We start from the raw sequence: 26,000 nt of genomic DNA on the forward strand, positions 1-26,000 counted from the left end.
ATACCAGGGTTATCTGATGGAGCAAGATAATAAGGATGTCTTTGATCCACCAAAACAGTAGGAGGAGCAGTCTTAGCTACAACTGTAGTAGGAGGAAGTGATTCGTCACCCATGGAGATAAAAAATCGAGTAATAAGAACAGACTTATGAAAGACAAGAGAAAACAATCGTATACAGAGCTTCTAGTGTTGCTCTGATACCATGTAAAACTTCAAAGAAAAAATGATATGCAAAATTTTTCTGTATTGCTCTGTTTCTATCCCTGTACATTGTTACTCTATATATACAAGTGTTGGACAAGTATTAGACTCCTAATTGTAATTGAATTCCAACAGACTCCTGATTGTAACAGAATCCTAACCAACTAAATATAAATAAAACTAAACTAATAAATAGTTTTGTGACTAATGACACAAAACTCCTTATTCAATTCAATTCAAGACTTCTGCGTATCAACGGTAAGATCCAGCATCATTGTCTTTATTTCCTTTCTCTTGTATTGTTGCTTGAGAGCTATTGGCGAGGAGCTTGTCTCCGACAACAAAACCACGGAAACTTACTTAATACATAAAACATAAGCCTTATGCAAGAACTAATAATGACAAGGAAATCTGAAATAGACAGCAACTTGAAAGAAACAAAAATGGGAAACAAACCAAAATCCGGAAAAAAATGTGACTCAATAGAATCGGTGGGAAAGCCAAAATTAGAAAATGGAGTTAGATTTATTTAATATTTTATATATATATATTAGTCTCATAAATTCTAAAAAAAATTGTAATTGATTATAATCTAATAATTAATTTTTCTTTTTCAATTGATAGTATAACATTTCTTGTAATATTTTGTAAGAAAAACAAAAAACAAAAAAATAAAAATAAAAAATAAATATATATATATATACACACACATTATTGTACATTACATAACAACACAAATATTAAAATCTCTTTTATTGATTATAGTTTTTAAAACTTTTTTAATATAATCAATTTTTATATAAACTATCAAAATTATTCTAAAAGTGTTTAAAAAATAAAATTTAGACTGCTTCATTGAATATGCCAATTAGAGTATCTTTTTTACTTATATGATATTTCATAATAGTATTATAGTGATTGTTACCTTCAGAAGACATTCAAAGTTAAGACAATATTTTTGGACATTGGCTTTCTATCTTTGAAGGGTTTACCCACAGACCAGAGGGTTAGGGCTCTCACCTTCTTTTCAAATCAAAGAAAGAAGTTCGATTCGGGTCCTTTCCCACTTTCCCTTGTGAGGGAGGTTTGTGCACATGAATTAATAGTCAAAGTATAAGGAAGATGGCATAGAGCATAGAATGAGATTGATGCTTCGAATGCCCTATTTTTTGGGGTTGTGATAGAAGGAGCTGTGGCACTTTCGGAAGGGGAAATCAGACTAGGCTGCCACTGTTCTAGAAGAGGAAGTGTAGTTTAATTATTTGATAATCTGATTAGTTTGAGCTTGAAACGTCTAATAAAACATCTCAAAGAATTGAAGACAATCTTACAAAGTAAATATTAAAACATGGTTGATTCAAATTGAAGTGAATTAGACAAATTAAGAAATAAAAAGTAACTATAAATTTAATTGCCTACAATTTTAATTATAACTACACCTATAATAAACATTCAAAATCTTGCCTCTTGCTCGAATTTATTTCTTTTTTGTGTGTCTTTGATATATTTTCGTATACCATATTGAATTGTCCACATACTAGACATGCGTGAGACTGGGGTGTTAAATCTCACGTCAATGGGATGAGGAAATTTGGAGTTTAGTTAGGCCCGAGATTCATTTTATCTATAGTTGTGTGAATTACTTGAGTATATTCTTTATCATGTTTGAAATGAAATAATTTTGTGATGGTCTTATTGCAGCAAAACTTATTCTTTGAGAAGATAAAAGTAGATTACTATATATGGTGCAAAATGGATGATACAAGAATTATAACCTCTACTTTAGTTAGCTGATTCACCACGTACTGTCAATGTCTTCTCCTTTGGTGGAAAGTTCAAGGTATTTTATTTAATTGCATACCAATAATTTTATAATATGTCGTATCACGAATATCTATTTTTTGTACAGTAAATAACAAGCTGACACAAGAGTATTGGCTAAGAAATACCCAAACTTTCTCATAAATTGTGTTTGTCCAGGTTATGTAAAAACTGATATATGTTGCAATTGTGGCACATTAACTGTTGAAGAGGTGCTCAAAGTTCTGTTTGGCTTGCTCTTTTACCTCTACATTAGGAAAGAGCTCTCACCTTTCTAATCAAATTGAGAACCCCGCGATCATAGCTATGCTGCTCGATTTTTTTAAAAAAATATTATTGTATTCGTGCTGAATTTTGTAATAATACATGGTCTGTAGAGGATTCAACTTATTCGATCATATTATCGGAGCCGAGAAATATAGGTTCATGGAAAAAGTTATAGAGGAACATATTATAATGTATAAATTGTAAATTGTAATTTGTAATATACAAGTTAAAAAATTATTGGATTATCTATTGCATATGTCTTGTTTTTGTAATCAAAATTTTTAGAAACATATTTTTCGTAGGAAAACAAATTTGAAAATGGCTTTTCTATTGGAAGTGTAAAAAATAAGTTCCGCTAATGACATTTCACATTGATCTTCTATCAATAATTATCCAGTCAACATGAGTTGATTGAAAGACTAGTTTTGCATTTGTTGTATTTGTATAATCAATTTTATTATTACCTGTTATACTTTTACTACTGTCGTATTATTTGTTATTGTTACTGTACTTTTCTATTTTATTTGTAGCATGACATATTTATTAATGTTCCTTTCAATACTTGTTATTATGCTTATCTCGACCTACTTTTACAAACATTATTTTTTTAAACCTTACTAATAAAATTTCACTCAATATGTTATCGTTGTTTGTATCTGTGATTTGTTTATGACATTATGTCAATCTGCTTGTAGTTGGGATTTGGTTGCACTAAAGGACTTGCGACTTTTTGTATAGTTTGTAATATTGAAAATAAAATAAGAAGTAACATTATGAGTCCCACATTGAAATCATAATTATAAAACTAACTCTTGTGATCTTATTTAAAATGACAACGTCCTACATTGAAACTAGACTACAATATGAAAAGTAACTTTATATTCTTATCCATCATTTCTTTTTTTCCTATTAGAAAAGCACTTGAATACAAAGATGCTTTACTAATACTATTTTTTTTACATAAATTTATAAAGGATTTGAAATGTTTTAACAAAATCAACCAAAATTAAACGTGTATGCTCTATATATAGAAAACTTGTTTCACTTGATTAAAACTTTAAAATTAATTAATTGGATACTTCTAGACTAGTGATAACAAATTTCACTTTATTAAATCGAATAAAATACTTTTATCAAATCTCTAACAGGATCTTACTTCTGTTCCCTTGTGAAGTTATAAATGCATACACGTGGATAACCACTTTGTCATATTTTATATATATGTATATATATTATCTCACTGGAACTTGAGCTAACAAAGCAATTAGCTAAAAGGACAACCAAAACTATTCTCAATGGCAGAAGGCAGAGCCACAAAGTATTTTTCTATACCCTTTATTTGATTTATGTGTCACATTTTTCTTTATCTGCTTTATGTGTAAAAAAATGAAAATAATTTTAATTTTCTATTTTACCTAAGTAAAGGTTTTATTACTACAAGTTTTAAACATGTTTTAGACTGTAATTTTAAAAGTGTTTTTTTTTTTAATTTGGTGTCGATTCAAACTGTGTCACATAAATTGATGTGGGTGCAGGTATGCAGTAGTTACAGGGGCAAACAAAGGGATTGGATTTGAAATATGTAGGCAGCTAGCTTCTCATGGAGTGTTGGTGATTTTGGGTGCTAGAGATGAGAAGAGAGGGATTGAAGCTTTGGAGAAACTTAAAGGCTTTGGTTTGGCAGAAAATGTGGTGTTTCATCAGCTTGATGTTGTGGATAAATCTAGTATTGATTCTTTGGCTGAATTTATTAAGACAAAATTTGGCAGGCTTGATATCTTGGTATAATGTTCTTGATTTAAGTTTCTTGTTTTATGACCAAAACAATTTGGTAAAATGAACTGTTGATTTTGTGGTTTTTTTTTTTTTTTGATTAGGTGAATAATGCAGGAATAGCTGGAGTCAATGCAGATGCTGATGCCTTAAGAGCTAAACAGGAGTCCAGTGGGGTAACACCTTTTAACTTGAATCAATTATTCAATTTGTTTGTTTGATTTTGACTTATGACATAAGTTGCATGAACTCTTCACTTTTGTTGCTGCACCTATGTCGGATTCTCCAAAAATACACAATTTTTGGAGAATCCAACTCGCACTCGTTGACATTTTAAAGAGTTTGAGCAACATAGCTTATGACGGAGTTTAAGAAAATAAAAAGACTTTTGAATCTTGTGGTCTTAAACTAAAGATACGTAGAAGGTACCAAAATGACTTTTAATCTTGTGGTCTTAAACATGTCACGTGGAAAGTTAAAATTAAAGAGCTGTCAAAATATGCAAAAGAGCAAATAAATTGAAACGGAGGAATAACTACTTATGTCTTAATACATAGTGGATTGCTGAATGACAAATATCAAGTGTAATATCGCAGTTATGTTACTATTTTCATCAGGTTACTAATTGATGCTTATCATAGATATTTACTTGTAACTTAGTGCCTAATTGATTGTGCAAGAAGTTATCAATTGATGCTTATTATAGAGATTTACTTGTAATTACGTTATAATATAATGTTGTAACTTACCTGTAATTATAGTTACTGTCATGCATAGAACTTAAACTCATATCATAATATATATTCTATGACTCGTCTAAGAGAATTCACAACCCCGAAAGTTTATCATGATTAGGCACGGCACTCAAAGCAACTATACCAGATCTTTCTTTTTACTACATGTTTGATCAATTTATGTGCAACTTGATTTGGATATAGAAACCATGAAATTGGATTGAGGTTTCTGCTGTAGCCTGTACATAGTGATCAAGAAACCAGAACATGTCCTGTTTTATGAATCTATTAGGTTCTACAATCAAGCAACATGATCAGTAGCCATAACTCTCGCTCGCTCTCTCTTTGTGGAAAATTCAACTTTTGACACGTAACTTCATCGTTTGCACGCTTTATTTATTGTTCTCTGTGCTATAGACTGGAGGATCTCAAGTCAATTGGAATGACATATTGACTCAGTCATTTGAGTTGGCAAAGGAGTGTCTTGAGACAAACTATTATGGTGTGAAGAGAATGACTGAAGCATGTATTCCACTCCTCCAATTATCTAAGTCGCCGAGGATTGTGAATGTTTCATCCTCCATGGGAAAGCTAAAGGTAACCTGCCAACATTTCTTCAGACTTTTTGCAATTTTACCACATCTACATAGCTGCATTTTTCAGTTTACTGTGATTTAACTTTAAAACTTTTAGGCTTATACAAGCTTGGCTGGTGCAAATGATAAATTCTGAAGTAAATGTATGATTAAAAGTTTGAAACTACTCAAATCTGCATTTGCTTACTAAAAAATGCCGTTAATAAGATTGACAGACTCTGAGGAAGTCCTAACAGTAGTGGAGACTCATTGATACAAAACATCATCTGGCTATAGTCTTTTCAATTTTCTGTCTAAAGAATGCAGTAGATGAGATTAGGATGGAAGGGTTTCTTTCATTAACATTCAGTTACGGTGCATAGCTTCTTTGAATGTCCCGCTGATTGACTACTACATCTAGGGACAGGACTGATCCTGAAAGAAATGTCTTTCTTTATGGTTATGGAATCATCTTGATTGAAAAGTGAGTCGATTATGCCATAAGTCAAACAGGCGGGTGAGGCGAGAATCCTTCTCTGTACTCGCAGAGAGAGGATAACATATTTGGTCTTATCCCGTTATGAGTAGCCGAAGTGTGGGCCGGCTAATTCAGGGAAAACTTTCACATGTGCATAAGAAGACTAGGACATGTTTAATAGGCCTTAGTCGACCTCCGGAGAATAACAATTTTCATTTCCAGTCTGAGATTCTCTTTTTCATTTTCTTCTTTAAAATATGATGGAAATGTTTGTCTGCGAATACTTAACAATCACAGCAAACTTAATATACATAATGTAAATGATTAAGGTTCGTTATCAGCAAATTTGATAATTTCAATCTTATTTTGCGTGTGTTGTGACAAGTTTGTTAATCAATGTCGTTAATTAGATAATATCCATGAGTAGTGACTGAATTGCATTTCCAGAACTTGAAACATGAATGGGCTAAAGGAGTATTGAATGACAGTGAAAATCTGACAGAAGAGAAAATAGAAGAGGTGATAAATCAATATCTGAAGGATTTCAAAGAAGATTCACTTCAAGCCAAGGGCTGGCCTTCTTTAATGTCAGCTTACATAGTCTCTAAAGCAGCAATGAACGCGTACTCGAGGGTCATGGCAAAGAAGCATCCGTCTATACAGATCAATTGTGTCTGCCCTGGTTTTGTGAAAACAGATATCAATTTCAATAGTGGGATATTGTCTGTTGAAGAAGGCGCGGAGAGTCCTGTAAGGCTTGCTCTACAGACTGATGACGGTCCTTCTGGTTTGTTCTTTGATCGAAAAGAAGTCTCATCATTCGAATAAGAGTATGTTGTTAGTTGTGAACGCGCAGCTGATGATATAAGCCTATAAGGCCTAGAATAACATGTACTAATGAATAATCTTCAATTAAATGCAAATGGTATGTTGTATCAACTGCTCCTTAATTCTAAAAAAGTTCGAGGTTGGCTATATGAATCTGTCCATTCTGATATACTCTGTTTTATTCTGATTTACACAACTTTCCTGGAAAACAGCAGGCCTATTATAAGTTTTAGTTGCTCGGACTCTCTAAAAATAGTTATACCTATGTCGAATCCAAAAAGTAGTTGAGTTTGATCCTCAAAAGATAATACTTACTTTTTGGAGGATCTTGCTGGGAAAAATAACACACAAATAATATGCACAACATATAATAATAAAAAAAAGATTAATTAAACTATGATAATCAAAGTTAATAAAAATAGCATAATGACACCGAGAATTTTTACCTGAAAACTTTTATGAATAAGAGAAAAAAACCACAAGCCGATAGGGACAACCGATACCTGAGTAAAATACCGCAAAGACCATTGCACAATCAAAAACAATAACCCTCTTTCAATTTTCTATGTTATTACAATATCGCTCACACTCGTTTGAATGTAGATGTCATTGATTACATCATCTGAATTAATGCTAAAAGTCAAGTTGGCATATCTGAATGCATGGAAAACATGCGCACTTAGCTTGCCGCCATTATCATAATTTAAATAATCATTGATAGGTCTGGCCTTAACATGCACTCATTGCAAGAATTCAAATTACAAACTTACTCTAACAACTTGAGCATTAATTTATAAAATTTAGCTAAATTGTGCTTTTACATGGTACAGCTCTTCTAGAACAAGCTTCATGTAGGCAGATAGCATGTAAAATAATTGATTTAATAACTTTGATGGTCACTCAACTATCAACTATTTTAACAGAAAGTCACTCAACTATGACTTTTTTGCACAGAAAGTTACTCAACATATTTAATTATATTTTTTTTTCACTAAAATTTGCTAACATGGAATTTTTATTTTTAATCAAAATTTTAAGAACCAAATATTTAAACCATTTAATGACCCGCGCCCATTTAACCCGACCCGCTAAAAATATAATATTGAAATTTTTATTTAGGCATTGCATTTCTCCAAATCTTTCACGACTGCATAAAAAAAAATCATTCCGTGTCAGAAAAGAGCTTGCTTAATCTTTCAATCATGAGAGACAACTATATAGAGGATTTTGTTGCTGAGCTTTGTTTCATTAAGGATTACTCAATTTGCTAATGGATCATAATTAAAATAAGGAGAAGATTCTCTTTCACAATCATTGGAGCAGTAATCAGCCTTAATTAGGAATGGATCACAATGAAAAGCACAAGAAAGCATCCCCATTTAAATATATAGATGGATGTCAACCTTAGATATACTAGTACTAGTGTGAAAGCAAATCCCACAGTATTTCAACCATCGAACATTTTTTAGTAGACGGACAAATTGCCCTTATGAATCAGAGAGCAAGAATGACACAAAATTTCACTGTTGTATTTAGATAAAATGACTCAGTTGATGGGATGCCACTAAACCTTGTATCCTCACTGCCATTCACTAGAGAATAACTCATGCACATAGAGTAGAGGGTGGTGCTGAAGAAGAACACTTAGGAGAAAGAAGGAGACAATAGAGAATGATTTAGCGAATTAATAGTAAAATAAAAAGTTTAATATCATATTTTAAGCGGGTCGGGTTAAATGGGGCAGGTCATTAAATGGATATATATATTTGGTTTTTAAAATTTTGATTAAAAATAAAAATTTCATGTCAACAAATTTTAGTGAAAAAAATAATTAAATAGGTTGAGTGACTTTATGTGCAAAGAAGTCATAGTTGAATGACTTTTGACTTGAAAATAAAAGTTGAGTGACTTTCTGTGAAAAGAGTGGATAGCTGAGTGACCATCAAAGTTATTAACTCTAAAATAATTACAATATGGAAACTGGCAGACGTACTATACATTTTGAAATTCGTAACTAAGCAAGTTAGAATAACTAATTTTAGAGTGACACGATTCTTTTGCGTTAATTTTAGCGTTTTGAGATTCTATCTCCAGCCTAGTTCTTTAATTTGATTCCTTTCAGTTCCTCATCTATCACTACATGAATTTCATATTCATTATAAAAAAAATGAGAATACATGAATGCTTTAATTTGCAGGTTAACAACGCAGGGGTTAGTGGATCAATGGTGGAAGGAAATTGTAATATTCTTACAATAAAAGATTTAATAGAAGGAGATTTTGTAACCATTTCTACTGAAAATGAAGTAAGATTTTTCCACTTATAAAATTTCATTTTTTTATAATTTATTATATACATTATTACGTATGTACATATACATTAAAGTTGGTCGATACGTACAATAATTTAATTAATTGTGCAGGAAGAGGACGAAAGTGTTATGGAGAAATCAATTGAAGGTATCGTTACAAATTATGAGTTGACAAAACAATGCATAGAGACAAACTTTTATGGTGCAAAAAGGATAAGTGAAGCATTTATCCCTCTCCTTCAACTCTCTAATTCACCAAGGATTGTTAATGTTGCTTCTTTCTTAGGGAAGTTAAAGGTAATTAATTAAATATATAGTAATTTAATGACAATGATCTCTTATGATTACTTCGTTTTAATTATATATGGTGAGTTTAGCTTTTAGTCTATGATTTTTTACACCATTAAGTTAAAGGACATCGATTTATACTTTATAGTAAAAAAAAAAAAATACTATCTACATGGATTAGAGCTATTGGGTAATTGATTTTTTACACCATTAACTAGATAATTCAATTTGTTTGTATAATATAATGTGGGAAATTTTTCTACATTTTCTTCATCTTGTTAGTATCCTTATCATGGATTAGGGCTATTGGGTAATTGATATTGTACAATTGCTATTGAGTGATTTTCGATTTCCTACTTTTTGTACAGTTATTGTGCAACGAATGGGCTAAAAATGTGCTAAGTGATGCATAAAGCCTAAGAGAAGAAAGGGTAGAGCAAGTGTTAAATGAATTTCTTAAAGATTTTACAGAAAATTCAATTGAAGACAAGGGATTGCCAAGTTACTTTGCAACTTACAAAGTGTCAAAAGCAGCCTTGATTGCCTACACAAGACTTTTTAGGTTCAAAATATCCGAATTTTCGCGTTAATTCGGTGTGCCCTGGATATTGTGGTACAGACATGACTGCATATACTGGAAATTTAACTGCTGAAAGCTTGGTGAAACTTGCTTTGTTGCCTAATGATGGACCTTCTGGTCTCTTCTTTTATAGAAAGGATGTCACCTCCTTTTGAACATTTGGCTAGTTCAACTATCAATAATTGCTATGGGTTCGGAAAATTATAATATATATCGACTCAGAAACTGTAACGTTTAAATTCTTGTCAATATTTTCTTTAAAACATGAAAAGGATATTTGTCTTGGTAATATTGGATTGCACCTTTTCATTGGCTATAAATATAGGGGCATTGTTAATTAATGTCGTTAATTAGATAATATCCATGACTAGTGACTGAAAATTTCTGATTGCATTTCCAGAATAACATGTACTAATGAATAATCTTCAATGAAATGCAATTGTGTGTTGTATCAACAATTTTTATGTTACCTCACTAATGTTTAGTGCTACAAATATTTTTTTAGTCCAATCAAAATATAACTATTTAAGAAAATAACACAATATGAGATGAGTGATGACACTAAAATATTCAACAAAAAATAATAATGAGACAGCATAAAATAAATATTACAAATTAATAAGTCATAATGAAAATGATCATAATTTAAAAGTACTAAATCATGCTAAAATAAGTCTAATAAGTATTAATTACAAGATTAAATATTAAAGAAAAATAAAAATTAGATTATGTATTTTAAATGTCTAAACCATGTAAAACTAAGGAACATTTTCAACGTTATTGTCATTCTTAGTGTTGAATTTTTTATTTTTTTTGTTAGCATTAACATCGATTTGGAGTTAATATCTTAGAAGGTCACTCAACTATGATAATTTATTTAGCAAAGTCATTGAACTTCGTTTTGTATAAAAAAAAATCACTCAACTTAAAAATTTTATCTTCAAAAATCATTCAACTACATTTATCATTAAAACAAAAAAGATGATATGATAAAAGAAATTATTTTATATGTTATGTAAATATACATCTCACAAATAAACAATTTTTTTAAAAAAAAGCCATTACGATTCTTCTCCTTCTTAATTTATCATTAAACAAATTTGACATGAGTAACATTTTTATTTATTCTTATTTTCCCAATAAATCTAAATCAATTCAAATACAATAACCATCTTCTTCTTTTTTTCAAATCCATCTGTGATGGAGGGGTTTAGGCATCTTTTTTTTTTTCAAATACAATAACCATCAATTTTTCAAACCACAACATAAATATGGTCAAAACATGAAAGGGTCAACTAAATTCGAAATGAAAGATTAAAAAAGAAATTCATTTTAGTTAATTAACAAAACTTGAACTTGAAGGTGGGTTTTAGGTTCAAACAATAATACTCTGAACCTGTGAAAAGTGAGAGAGGCATTGGTTGGACTCCAAACAAGCTTCAAGTCAGAGTGATGAATGAATAATAGATGTGACAAAATAGATAGAATGATATTGAGTATGCCGTGTAAGCGAGAAGAGCCCAGAACTCATCAACCATAGCAACTCAAACATTAAAAATCTTCCAAGTCTATTTTTTAGAAGGAATTTTTGGAGACTAAAAAAGGAGAAGCATAATGTTTTTTCTTTTCTAATTTTGTTTATTTGTGGGGTTTATGTTTGTATGACATAAAAAAATAATTTATTTAGTTATATCAAATTTAATTTAATGAAAAACATAATAGAGTGATCCTTTTAGCCTAAAGTTGAGTGATTTTTTTAGATAAAAGCCTAAAGGTGGGTGATTTTATTGATATAAAGGAAAGTTCAATGACTTTACTAGGTAAATTCTAATAGTTGAGTGACATTTTAAGCTATTAACTCCATCGATTTGATTTTGAATTGAGTTTTATTAGAATTACTAATATTAATGGACTATAATAACATTTATTGGACCATTTAAAATTTTAAATCTCAAAAAACCTAAAAATATATTTTTAGATATAAAATAAACTTTAAAAATTATATATATAACATGGATTGATTTAGTCTCAGATTAAATTTTTTAATTTTTAAAATCAAACCAATTCAAACATAGTCAAAAAATTTATGACCAAACCATATCATTAGTAAAGTTTTTTTATTTGGCTCGATTTGCGATTGATTTTCAGTGTGATCACAAATGAATGGAGATGTCATTGATTACATCATAGCTGAATTAACACCAAAAGACAAGTTGGCATTTGTGTGCGTGGAAAACACGCGCGGCTTGCAATCATTATTACTCCTTCCGTCGTTCATTTTTAATTGTTATATTGCATTTTTTGAAAGTTAATTTTAATATTTTCAAAATTAAATTAAATTACATTAATTTGATATTTTAAATAAAAAAAATAGATATTCAAAACTATACAAAAAGTATTATAAATTACATATTAATATGATGAAAAAATATATCGTAAAATATTAGTCAAACTTCTTATCATTTGACTAAATAAAGAGAAATCATGACAATTAAAAATGGTTGGACGGAATATGATGTAAAAGTAGGAATAACAGTCTTCTTGTTCATTTTGCATGCATTTAATATTAATTGATGGGGTTGTAGCCTGGACCCTAACATGCACTCTGTCCTATTTTTAAACTAGATATGGGACCCCGTGTCAGCATGGGGCCCAATATATGTTACTGTTTTTGTTTTAATTTATGTGGTACATATGAAATTTGAAGTTAATCAATTTTTTAGTATGTTTTTTATATATTTTAAGTTGCTAATTATTTGTATTTAGAGTATGTTTTACGTAAATATATTAGAAATCACAATAATTAACAAGTTAATATAACCAAAATTGTCAGAAAATTAATTCTTCATGTGGGTTGTTGTATATGTAGAAAGGCACGTGTACAGTTAATGAGACACAATTAATTTTATAGTACAATTTGAAATGCTTTGTGTACAACATGGTAGTGCCGTGTTCGTGCTTTAAAGTGTCAACTCTAATAATGAGCCAAATAAGTAGTAATAATAATTCTAATAAGGAGTAATGAGTAATAATAATAATTGCAATGTTAGTCCTTCTAGGTAATGAATAATAATATATAATAATAATAATTGCAATGTTAGTCCTTGGTGTTAGTCCTTCTATTAATGTACAATTTTTTTTGCACGTTGTACAACTAATTAATGCAGTCAAAAGTTAATGTACAAAATTGTATGCATATTGTACAATAGTATTAATGCAGTGTTGGTCCTTTCCAACTCTCACTTCTAAATAAGGATAAGATAAAAGAATTCGAGCAACAAATATAACAATAATAATTAAGCATAAATTAATGAAATTTAGTCAAATTGTGCTTTTACATAGTACAGCTCTTCAAGAACAAGACTTCATGTAGGCAATTAGCATTTAAAATAATTAAAATATGCAAACTGCAGACATACATGCATTTTGAAATTCGTGAATAAGCAAGTTAGAATATTAATTAATGGTTTAAAAAAAGAATAGTGATTTGGGCAACTTGCTTTTTATATGTCAACATATATCAGTTCAACTGGCACTAAAAAAATCAGGAAGAGTGTTTAAGACTAAACACAAACAAATACGGTATGAATAATAGTCAAAGTGTTTATAAGTTGAAAAAATTAGTATATTTTATCTAAAAGGGAATGTCTGGCTTGATAAAAAAAAAATTGTAATACCCTTCATCTCATTTTATGTGGCACTTTTTGAATTTTAAGATACAAACAAGTCTATCTTTAATAGTAATTTTTTCATAGATATTTTAAACATTTTGAATTATCAATTATTGTGACTTATAATACATTTTACGTAATTTACAAATATATAAATTTTATTTCAAAAAAGTTGAAGATTTCATGCACAATTTCCCGATCGAACTTAAATTATCATTTTTTCACATCAACTTAAGCTAAAGTAGTAGTTGGAGTAACACCTATACCTATAAAGTTCTACTTTGAAGTAGGGTTAGCAGTTTAAAGAAAAATATTACTACAAAGTATGTTGATAGTGGGGTTCGACCCTACAATAATAGTATGAAAAATATTTTCATCGCTTTTTTGTACTATTGAGCTGTTAATTAATTTTATTAAGGAGCTCACAAGTTTTTTTTTATATATATATATATATATAATTTTCTAATATAAATACAAATCTTAAAAAAAAAACTTGTGGATATGTCCAAATTCATGAACTCCGCGGGCTCCACCTAACTTTGACACCGCGTGTGAGTGAAATATCCTTTAGAACATCATATTTGACATGCCTCGAGACGCGAACTAATAAATTCTACGATTGACAATCTGGACATGATAAATAAAGTAAAATATATATAGCCGGCTTCCATTATTATATAATTCTATCTTCTACACTACTTGTACCAAACGAATAGTCAATACACGGTTAGACCAAAAGGCTAAATATCAAGAATCTAGATCTAACATTTATCCTTTCAACAATGGCAGGGGAAATCAGCACCCTCCAAAGCACAAGGTAATTTAAATTACGAGTAGCTAATTTTTTTTACTATCAGTGTATATAACTTAAATTTTTTTGTGCATATCTGAGCAATACTCGCATATGGTATGATCAGGTATGCAGTAGTGACTGGGGGAAACAAAGGAATAGGATATGAAACATGCAAGCAGTTGCTAGCAAGCAAAGGAGTAGTGGTAGTGTTAACATCAAGAGATGAAAAGAGAGGGATTGAAGCTATTGAAAGGCTTAAAAAGGAGTCAAACATTACTAATAATAATGATCAGATTTTGTTTCATCAACTTGATGTTATGGATCCAGCTAGTATTTCTTCTCTTGTGGACTTTATCAACACAAAATTTGGAAGGCTCGATATTCTAGTAAGTAATATTTATCACTCCATCACTAAGACATACGTCTTATGTGTTTGAATTTTAATACATATATTCAAATATTGAGATATACATTAAGATTTAAATGTCTGGGGTGTTAAATAATTAAAACTATTTATTTTTTCATCATTTGAATGTATAAAGCTTATTTTTATTCAAAAAATAATAATATAAAATTAAAATAAAATACTAAATTAATCTGATGCTATATCAAATAAATACATTTAAGAAATTTTATGACCATTGGTGATGGTGATTGCTAGCTGTGGTGGTTGTGGGTATTGATTGGGGATTGTGTTGGTTGTGAATAGTAACTAGTGGTTGATGATGACCTATAATAATGGTTAACAATGGTAATTACATTGGTGGCTAATGATAATAGTTAGTGATAGTGGTGGCTAATATTGATAACTAATAATACTAGTGACAGATGATGACGATAGTTGACAATGATTGATCTTGATCACTAGTTATTTGGTGAATTGTAGTATGATAATTGATAGTGATGATTATAAATGATAAATCGTAATGATGATAATTGACTACAGTGATATGTGATTGTGACTGATATCATATAGCAATGAATGGTGATAGTTGATAATAATGAATCTTAACAATTAAAGGTGAAAGTGTCATTACAAAAAAAAAAAGTGAAAGTGGATGTAATAGTGGTAACAACCATTTGAATATGCATCTTAATATATAATATCGAAAGCTTGTTATAAATCTTAATTATTCATCTATTCATTGAGTGGGTTGTAAATAAAAATAAAACAAATATAACCACATTTAATTATTAAGATTCATAAAAATTAACAAATTCAAAGTGGAGACGATAGTACGGGTATGGATAAAATGGGAGAATTTTTAGAGGAATCAAATATTTAAAACTGATGTTGAACCAAATGATTTTGTTTATGGTTTTCTTAAGGGGTGTGGATAAAATAATAATATTACCTTTATTATTTATTATTTTTTAACGGGTATGTCATGTTAATAGTGGTTTGTTCAATAATAGTTGTCCTCTATTAACTTTGTACACTTTTCGAAAATTATAAATAGAAGAGTAATTTTATTATATCACTATTTGAATATAATAAATACAACGTCTTGAAAAAATGTAATAGAAAATTTACTATAATTAATGATAAGGATAAATTAGGAATTAAGTGTAAAACTATTTATTAATTTTATATAGTGAACAAGTATTATTAGATATCTCAAAATAATATAGTAGATAATTAGTGTTGGACGGAGGGAGTATAATAATATTTTCCTGGTAGGGTGTAAGATATATGGTCCTTGTCCTTGAGATCTACAAAATCAGGTAACAGGTAATGTGCAATTTATTATTTTAATAAACATTCTTTTCCTGGTGGAGATCAAGCTCATCGTATGTAACACAAAAAGAGTCAATTTTATATAGTGACGGCATAAAATATACAACCAAGATTTTTAAATATTATTCTCAATAAAACTATGTCTTGAAAATTTAACCTAGTATACTAAGGTTCCGAAACAAGGGTTCATTTAAATAACTAATTAAAGAATATAAAAGTCAAGCACACTCCATAAATTAGTTTGAATCGGAGAGAGTAGTATTTAACTATTTATCACTCAATAATGAACACGTAATCTCTTTCTTTTTGGTGGAAAATACTCTATTCGTCTCATATTAATTGATCATTTTCCTATCTCTCATCTCAAATAAATTAAATTTGTTTTAACCAAAAAAAAAAAAAAAGAAGAGATTATTTATTGTTTTTTCGAAATTCTACTTACATTATTTAATGTTAAGGGTAAAACATGAAAAAATATAATTATCTTTTATTGATATAATAAAAGTTATAATAAAAGTGATAAGTTTTATGAAAATATATTTTAAGAATAAATGACAGAGAGATGAGTATTGTTTGGAAACAAGTGTTTTATTTCTTCTAGTTTAGAAAGACTCCCACATTTAGCGACATTTTTCTCGAAAAAAAACTAGACCAAGAAATAAAATTTTTAGTCCTAATTAAATATGTGCACAACATGGACAACAAAATTAATATTGAAACTCTCTATTATGGAAATAATTCAAAAATCTATGTGAATTATTTTACCATGATAAATCACGAATTATTCCACTAAAAAAAACCGTAATTACACTTTTTCTGAATTAAGCTCTTTAATTTGATCCCTTTCATTTCCTCATCAATTTCATATTCTTTAAAGAAATGAGAAACTATGAATACTTTAATTTGCAGGTTAACAACGCAGGGGTTGGTGGATTAATGGTGGAAGGAAATCTTGTTATACTAAAAAATTTAGTTGAAGGAGATTTCGTGACCATTTCTACTGAAAATGAAGTAAGATTTTTCTATTTATAAAATTACATTTTTAAATTTATTATATATGCTACGTATGTAAACTTTAAAGCTGATCGATACATACAACAATTTAATTAATTAATTGTGCAGGAAGAGGACGAAAGTGTTATGGAGAAATCAATTGAAGGTATCGTTACAAATTATGAGTTGACAAAACAATGCTTAGAGACAAACTACTATGGTGCAAAAAGAATGATTGAAGCATTTGCTCCTCTCCTTCAACTCTCTAATTCACCAAGGATTGTTAATGTTGCTTCTTTCTTAGGAAAGTTAAAGGTAATTAATTGAATATATCGTAATTTGATGGCAATGATCTCTTATGATTACTTCGTTTTAATTATATAAGTTGAGTTTAGCTTTTAGTCTATGATTTTTTTACACGTCCATTAAGTTAAAGGTAACACGCCACAAAAAAACACGTAATTTTGTCATGCCCTAATTCATTAAACTTTTTCCAAAAAATAAAAATGGTGTTTCGTGTTGTCCATCCCATACCATTTAAATCTTCCCTGCTCTGCCCCATCATGTAGCTCTCACCCTATTTAAATCTTCGCCCCACCTCATTTGTAATTTCTAATCTTACACATCATTATCATAATCTTAAAGGAAAAAACAATTCCACTAAATGATATTATCTGTAGGTAGATAATTCAAACTAACATGAATCAGATTTAAATCAACTTCACGTCTATTTTTTTAAAAATAAATATATATGTGTTTGATATAATTAGATTGGATGGTTGTCAAAGTATTGTTCTTTACTTGTCAAATTATTATTTTTTTGATTGACTAAAGCAAAAGGCTCTACCATCTAATTTCAACATGGTATCCGACCAAGCAAAGGTTCTTGATCGAATTTCCATGTAATTAGGAGTATGAGTAATTAATATTGTACAATTGCTATTGAGTGATTTTCGATTTCCTACTTTTTGTACAGTTATTATGCAACGAATGGGCTAAAAATGTGCTAAGTGATGCAAAAAGCCTAACAGAAGAAAGGATAGACCTAGTGTTAAATGAATTTCTCAAAGATTTTACAGAAAATTCAGTAGAAGCCAAAGGATGGCCAAGTTACTTTGCAGCTTACAAAGTGTCAAAAGCAGCCTTGATTGCCTACACAAGAGTTTTAGGTTCAAAATATCCGAATTTTCGCGTTAATTCGGTGTGCCCTGGATATTGTGGTACAGACATGACTGCATATACTGGAAGTTTAACAGCTGAAGAAGGTGCTGAAAGCTTGGTTAAACTTGCTTTGTTGCCAAATGATGGACCTTCTGGTGTCTTCTTTTACAGAAAGGATGTCACCTCTTTTTGAACAGTTGGATAATTCAACTATTAATATGTACGTGTGAAAAATAAGGATACAAATTGAATCAGAAACTATAACGTTTAAATTCTTGTTGTATTCTCGTCAATTTTTTCTTTAAAACATGAAAAGGATATTTGTCTTCGTAATATTGAATTGCACCTTTTCATCTTAATACTCAGTCATTTTGGCTATAAATAAAATTTTGTGTTTGACTAATTCATTTGAAAAATGTACTCGGTTTCATCCTAAAGACAAAATGTAACAAACCGAAATCCTCACACTATTAATAAGAGCACTAGAACACTATTACAACTTTAAGATTCTAATTGCAATAATCAAACTACCGAATTACAATGGAAATATTGAAATAACAAGTAACTAAGGATAAGGATAGAGATAAGAATGAAGATGAGAAATTTAGACTCTAGAATTGGGGATGAGAACACAGAAATGCCTTTGCACATAATTCCTTTGATGCCCTCTGATAGTAATGCCCTAATCTATTTAACTACAACAAACGTACTCTCAGTCTGGATCCCAAATTATCCTTTGTGAAGGCATGGCCCGATTGCTTTTACTCGGCCCAATATCTATTTGTGTGATATCCTTGTTGGTATCCCTATTGGGCTGGGGCTGATTCATAACACAAAATAACTCTACATCTCAGAATTAAATAGTTCAAGGACACGCATTGAATTCTGTGAAGAAATGTTTAAAATTTTAGGCTTTTAGCAATGTGCTTCTGTCAACGCAATGACACTAAAAACAGGTTCAACACTAACAATTATATATAAAATGAAGCAAGTTATTATCTAGGAAGATGCTTAGTGTGTGTTTATCTAATATACAGAAAAAAAAAATATACAACAAACATATCCCCAAAATATTTGATATGTAAACTGCTGGCGAATATTTTGAAATTCGTTAATCATTATAATTATATAGCAAGTTGAATAATAGAGTAATGGTGAAGAAATGCTTAATAATTTAGGCTTTTAGCAACGTGCTTTTGTCATAGTAAAATAGGACAACACTAACATTGACATATATAAATACACACACTCTGCCTAAATAAAAAGAACAGAACACATAGCAATTAGCAAACAATCCCCATATCTAAAGCTAGCTACTTATATTGCAACTTCCAACAATGGCAGAAAAAATCACCAACGTCGAGAGCACAAGGTATATCTATATATTCACAAATACAATCGCGTAGTTATTTTTTTCTATGTATAATTTATTTTTTTGGTGAAGTTCTAAGTTCTATGCACTGATGTTGTAAATAAGTCATCTAATATGCCATCTATAAGAACTACGTTGCTAGTGTAGAAATTATTATAGTATCGATGTATATAATTTAAATATCTTTGATATATGGTATGGTCAGGTATGCAGTGGTGAGTGGGGGAAATAAAGGACTAGGATATGAAACATGCAAGCAATTAGCAAGCAAAGGTGTAATTGTAGTGTTGACATCAAGAGATGAAAAAAGAGGCATTGAAGCTATCGAAAGGCTCAAAAAGGAGTCAAACTTTACTAATGATCAAGTTTTGTTTCATCAACTTGATATTTTGGATCCAACTAGTATTTCTTCTCTTGTGGATTTCATCAACTCAAAATTTGGAAGGCTTGATATTCTGGTAACTACTATTTATAACTCCACCTGTTCTGTTTATATCAGTTCAGCAAAACTCATTAACTTTAACACATATTTTGTTTATGTTAAAAAAATTATGTACGAATAATTTATCAATTCTTTTTAAGAGTTTGCTAGAAGTAACTAAAATTGATAACTCAAAATCCCACGTTTACTGATCCAATTTGTGAAGTATTAATTAAACATATGATTTATAAAGGAAATATTACAGATTTTGGAGTATTAGTTAAATCATACGTTTAAGAAGAAGTAAATAAAAATTTAGACAAATACTCTTATAATTAAGTTTATTAAATGTCTTTCTCAGAAAATTGAACATTACAAGTTTCATAGCCATGTTATTAATCAAGTTGCAAGGATTTAATTAAATTATATACTCTCTTTGGTCCATTTTACTTCTTGTCCTTATTAGTATTTTCTGTAAGGGACGCGTAGATGTTGTACACTATTCAGTTACCAATTTTATTTAGGTCCAAAATGCTTATTATGTTCCTTGAGATCTTACAAAAATAGGTACAACCATTTACTATAGCATTTCTTTTTTTTAAAAAAAAATAATTTTCCTTGTGAGGAAGATCATCTACTGTAAGACATAAGATCTTTAAGATCCACAAAAATAGGTAACATCCATGTGCAATTTATTTTAAAACATTTTTTCCTGTTACTGGAGATCAAAAAGATATCATTTTGTAATATACCCGATGGTGTAAACAATACTGACAAAATTATATTCTCAATTATATATAAATTTAATTTAATAACATTTTTAAAAATATTTTCCTAATTGTTCAGAGAAATAAGAAATTATGAATTTATGCTTTGCAGATTAACAACGCAGGAGTTGGTGGATTAATGGTAGAAGGAGATGTGCTTGTACTAAAAGAGATAATAGAAGGAGATTTCTTAACCATTTCCACTGAAAATGGAGTAAGATATATATATATATATATATTCCAATTCTAATATATTTTGTAATCTAATTTTATGTTTACATCTATATACATTAAATGCTAGTTACAATATCCTAACTATTAATTAATTAATTAATTACTATGTAGGAAGATGGAGGCACAATGAAATCATATCCTGAAATTGTAACAAATTATGAGTTGACAAAACAATGTGTGGAGACAAACTACTATGGTGCAAAAAGAATGATTGAAGCATTTGCTCCTCTCCTTCAACTCTCTAATTCCCCAAGGATTGTTAATGTTGCTTCTTTCTTAGGGAAGTTAAAGGTAACGATACTTCCGTTATTATTTTATGGGAAAAAGGACAAATATACCCTAAAAATATCGTAAATATCGTTAGAGTGAAGGACATATATGTTTGGGGGTATATTTGTCCTTTTTCCATTATTTTATTCCTCTATTCTGCTTTGGACTATTTTTTTTCCCTGACCTTAAGGTTTATTAGAAAGAGTCTCTCTAGTGATAGTGATAAGATTTGCGTACAATTTATTGTTTCAGATATTAATTGTTATTCTCTACAGTTATTGCGCAACGAATGGGCTAAAAAGGTGCTAAGTGATGAAAAAAGCCTAACAGAAGAAAAGGTGGAGCAAGTGTTGAATGAATTTCTCAAAGATTTTACAGAAAATTCAATTGAATCCAAAGGATGGCCAACTTACTTTTCAGCTTACAAAGTTTCAAAAGCAGCCTTGATTGCCTATACAAGAATTTTAGCTACTAAATACCCGAATTTTCGCGTTAATTCGGTGTGTCCTGGTTATTGCAAAACAGACGTAAACGCTAATACTGGGAATTTAACTGCTGAAGAAGGTGCAGAAAGCTTTGTGAAACTTGCTTTGTTGCCAAATGATGGACCTTCTGGCCTCTTCTTTTACAGACAAGAGGTCACTTTTTTTTGAACATTTGTCCCATTCAACTATTTCTAATTGTTTATGGATTCGATAGAATTCAATATTTCGATATTTTTAGCCCTATCTACATGTGAACAATAAGGATAGAGGTTCACCTTAGAACTCACTCTATCAACTCATCAGAAATCTTATCGTTTAAATTCTAAATTTGTTATGTTTAATTTGCTTTTAAAGGATTGCATTTCTTCTTCCTTATTTATGGGATTAATTATTTTGATATAGCTTCTTAATTGTCATAATATACTCTATTATTTCATTATATTACTTAGGGATGATAAGTTAATTAAATACACTAAACATCACTAATAATATGATTCAGGTTCGGATACATTTTTTATACTTGCATCTTAATTTATGTATTATGAAATTCCTACAGTTACACACCTTATGAGGTATATATATGTAACTAAGTATAATAGAATATAACTTATAAAAGACAAATTTAAATTAAAAATAATTTTTTTATGCATTTAATTTTTATGAAATTTAAAATAGAAAATAAGTATTTTATTTTTAAAAACATTCAAGCCTTTGATTTAAACGTAAAAGAAAATATATTTTTTTGAAACATATATGTAACTTTCAAAAATAACACACATTATTAAATTATACTCTACTTAATAAGAAAAACATATTCAATGGGATTCTTCCATCCTTAGTCAAGTCATAATTCATATCACAATCATCATCACTATCAACGTCAGTACATAATTTTTAAATCATCCATGTATATCAAAAAGAAAAAAATTATCTGTAAAGATTTCTAATGTTACGTTACTAGTTAAGGTAGATGAGGACATCTAGGATGATCAACAAATTTATATTATCGATATTGCGTTAGTATCAAAGCAGACTTTTACTCCCACATTATCAAGATTGTTATTATTATACATATACTATCTTATTCTTTGATATTATTATTATTTTTTTTTATTATTATTATCATATTGAAACAGAGGAGTTATAGGTCAAAGATGAAGCCGAATAGAACTTTTGTATTTCTTAAAACTTCATTAAAAGAAAATAAAAACTACATGTGTAAGGAAAATAAATTTGGTTTAATAGTTATACAATGATACAGTTAATCCTCAAGCAAAGACGAATTCAGAATTTGACATTTGGATTCCTATACTAAAAAGAGACAAAAATCAAAATAAAGACATATATGGTGGGTGGTGAGTGGTGACCAAGGGGTAGCTAAGCTTAAAAAGTTTCTTTTGTGCTATTGGACAAAATAAATAACACTTTGTTTGAATTTCTAGTCCTTTTTCTTATATATTTATTGAATTTCCCAATACAAAAATAGAATTTGTGCTAAACTTGTTGAGTTCCCATAAACCCCTATTCAGTGGCCTAAGTTCGTCTTGTTGTCAACAAGTAAGTATGTAGCGAATGTACATTGTGCATTAAGACACAGAATATCTTAATTTTAAGTGACATGTCTTATGGTTAATGTGGATGTACAATGTGCATTAAGACACATAATCTCTTAATTTCAAGGTGACATGTTTTATGGATAATGTACAATGTGCATTAAGACGCATCTCTTAATTAAGCTTTTTTCGAACTCTAGAATCAATACCCTTTGAAATAGATACCAAACAAAGAATTATTTTCAATTGATAAACCTTTCACAAGTGATTCATTAAAGTTTATGAATGTGATACCATTGTATTAAAACTCTGTTACGTTATGTTCTACTTCTCAGACCAATCAACTTTTAAATTAAACTTTCTCCATGTACACATACTCATTACAAGTATTGACACATTTATGATTTAGTATATGGAAAATTTTACAATGAGTAAGGCACAACTATGGCCAGAATATAATCTTTTTTTTTTATCCACATTATCTCAAAAATGAGACTAGTAAAATCTTTTTTAGATCCTAAAACTTTTGAGTCACAAAAATTTATGTTAAAAAAAAAAACTACATACTTTCTAACAGAAATATTAGAATTTTGAGTTAAACTATTCAAATCTTTGTAATAATAAATTATTTTTTTACAATAATATCCAAGGTAATATATTGCAAATACATGACTAACATTTTATTGAATTTTTATGATTATAAATAATAACATTTACTATGGATATAAATGCATTATGTCTATAAGAATACTACACTAAAAATAAATAACAAGAATAAAAAACTCTAAATTAATATTTATAATTATTTTGATATTGAGTCTTATAGTAAAAAAACATCCAATTTTTTTTTTGGTTGTGCTCAAAAATTTTAATTTGATGAATCAACAACGGCATTTCCCTCAAAAGGTTGCTTAATCTTTATACATAACGAGAATAAATGCGGTAAAATTTGATTTTGTCTAAGATATACAAATTTGTGGGGAAGAGAAATGAAAAAAATAGTCAATTAAATATTCTATTATATTTAATAACTTTAACATAGTTGGGAGAGTTGGCAAAATAGCCACTCTCCAAACTTAATTGAACATTAAGACAAAAGTCCTGAACAATTTGTGGTATACCACTATTAATGACATCATCCATGTGCCCTAATTGACACATACAAAAGACCTCACTAGGTTTTCATATCTCCACTATGATCCCCCTTCTTTTCCAACTAATTTGGAATAATATATATCTATTTGCATTTTTAAAAAGTTATATTAAAAACAAAGAAAAAAACCAAACGATAAAGAAGAGAGCAACTCGTTTTTGCTGTTGTCGAAAGTGACGATTCCGGCGAGTTTTCCAGCCAAAATATTCATTTTCAAGGTAAATCATCATCATCTCCTACTCCATCTTCATTTTTACTCCATTTTCTTTCAAAACCAAGTTTCAAAATGATTTTTCCGCCATTTTAGAAATTTGAGAAATCTTCCATAATAATCAATTGATAACTCATTATGGATTCATTTTAATAGTTTAAAAGCATTAAAGATCTGTTTCGCCATTGCAGGAGCTGCATTTTGAACCACAATCTCATTCAGTAGTGTTTCGGTACGGATGTCAGACGTCATCGATTGCTAACGACTGATATTGTAATCTAGTATATATCTTTGTAGTCGATAATGGCAGTAACTGAATTTGTTGGTGGTGGTGGTGATTATATGGGAGTATGGGAGGAGACTCTCAAAAGCTGGAATTGGAAATCTTTTAGTAAGACGACAGTGCCCATTGCGTTGCATCGCAATGGTTCATATGACGATATGATTGCAGGTGTAATTGAGGCCGGTGAGTTAACTTGCGAGCCAAATGACTTGGTAGCTATCAAATGAATGGGAGGGGAAACATACATCCCACATTCATAAAAAATGATAGGCACGTGAGCTTGTACATGTTAGATATTGGTATTGATGGCTCTAGGCCTACATTGAGAATAAACGTCAATGCGAGGCCTCCAATTGAACCAATTAATTCATTTAACGGCGACAATGATTCGATTGGAAATGAAAGATTGGGTGATCATTCAAAGGAAATCTTGGGTGATAATTCAAATGAGAGCTTGGGTGATCATTCAATGAATATACATGATGATCCAACTAATGTGGAAAATCAGCCGGTAGATGCGAAAGATCCCAAACCCAAATGTTGTGAAGAAATGTAGGTACAAAAGGAATTGGGATCACAATCCAATCATTCCTTCTCCGATGGAACTAATTTATGTATAAACCAAACTTTCAGTAACAAAAATGAGTTGCAATTGTTATTAGCCGAAGCAGCGGCAAAAAAGTCTTGATTTTGCTACTGTGAAGAGTTGTACTAAATACTTAAAGGTGAAATGTGTAACTCGCAATTGTGCATGTATGTTGTGGGCGAGGAAATATGAGTGTTCGGATAGATTTCGTATCTATAAGTACATTGGTAAACATAGTTGTGGCGTTGAACATGCCAACAATAGCCATAGAAAAATTTCAATCAAAGTGATTACTTCACTTTGTGTAAATATGTATCGTGATGGCAAGGGTCCAAATGTTAAAGAGATTCAAAGAGTTATGTTTAATTCTTTTCATTGTAGTCCAAGCTATTGGAAATATTGAAAAGGTGGTGTGGTTGCTAAAGAAATGGTCTGAGGGACAGCGGAGAACGGA

At 29.7% G+C, this 26,000-nt stretch overlaps 2 protein-coding genes across 2 annotated transcripts; both read left to right on the forward strand.

The window, feature by feature from the left end:
- The first annotated feature begins 3,540 nt into the window (after positions 1-3,540).
- On the forward strand, positions 3,541-18,424 carry LOC125816305 (uncharacterized). The gene is made up of 12 exons (XM_049495892.1): positions 3,541-3,606; positions 3,824-4,070; positions 4,166-4,237; positions 5,213-5,392; positions 6,296-6,673; positions 8,874-8,981; positions 9,099-9,284; positions 14,258-14,343; positions 14,444-14,705; positions 16,967-17,068; positions 17,180-17,365; positions 18,027-18,424. The coding sequence occupies exons 1-12, from the start codon at positions 3,584-3,586 to the stop codon at positions 18,402-18,404; spliced, it is 2,208 nt and encodes a 735-aa protein (XP_049351849.1). The 5' UTR covers positions 3,541-3,583; the 3' UTR covers positions 18,405-18,424.
- A 1,058-nt stretch (positions 18,425-19,482) lies between these two features.
- LOC125815575 ((+)-neomenthol dehydrogenase-like) lies at positions 19,483-21,928 on the forward strand. The gene is made up of 5 exons (XM_049495075.1): positions 19,483-19,583; positions 19,789-20,041; positions 20,884-20,985; positions 21,117-21,296; positions 21,551-21,928. Exons 1-5 carry the CDS (start codon positions 19,549-19,551, stop codon positions 21,926-21,928), a joined length of 948 nt encoding a protein of 315 aa, XP_049351032.1. The 5' UTR covers positions 19,483-19,548.
- Positions 21,929-26,000: the final 4,072 nt, after the last annotated feature.

This window comes from Solanum verrucosum, unplaced genomic scaffold (genome assembly GCF_900185275.1).
Source record: "Solanum verrucosum unplaced genomic scaffold, falcon-dt-bn FXZP01000261.1, whole genome shotgun sequence".
NCBI lineage: Eukaryota > Viridiplantae > Streptophyta > Magnoliopsida > Solanales > Solanaceae > Solanum > Solanum verrucosum.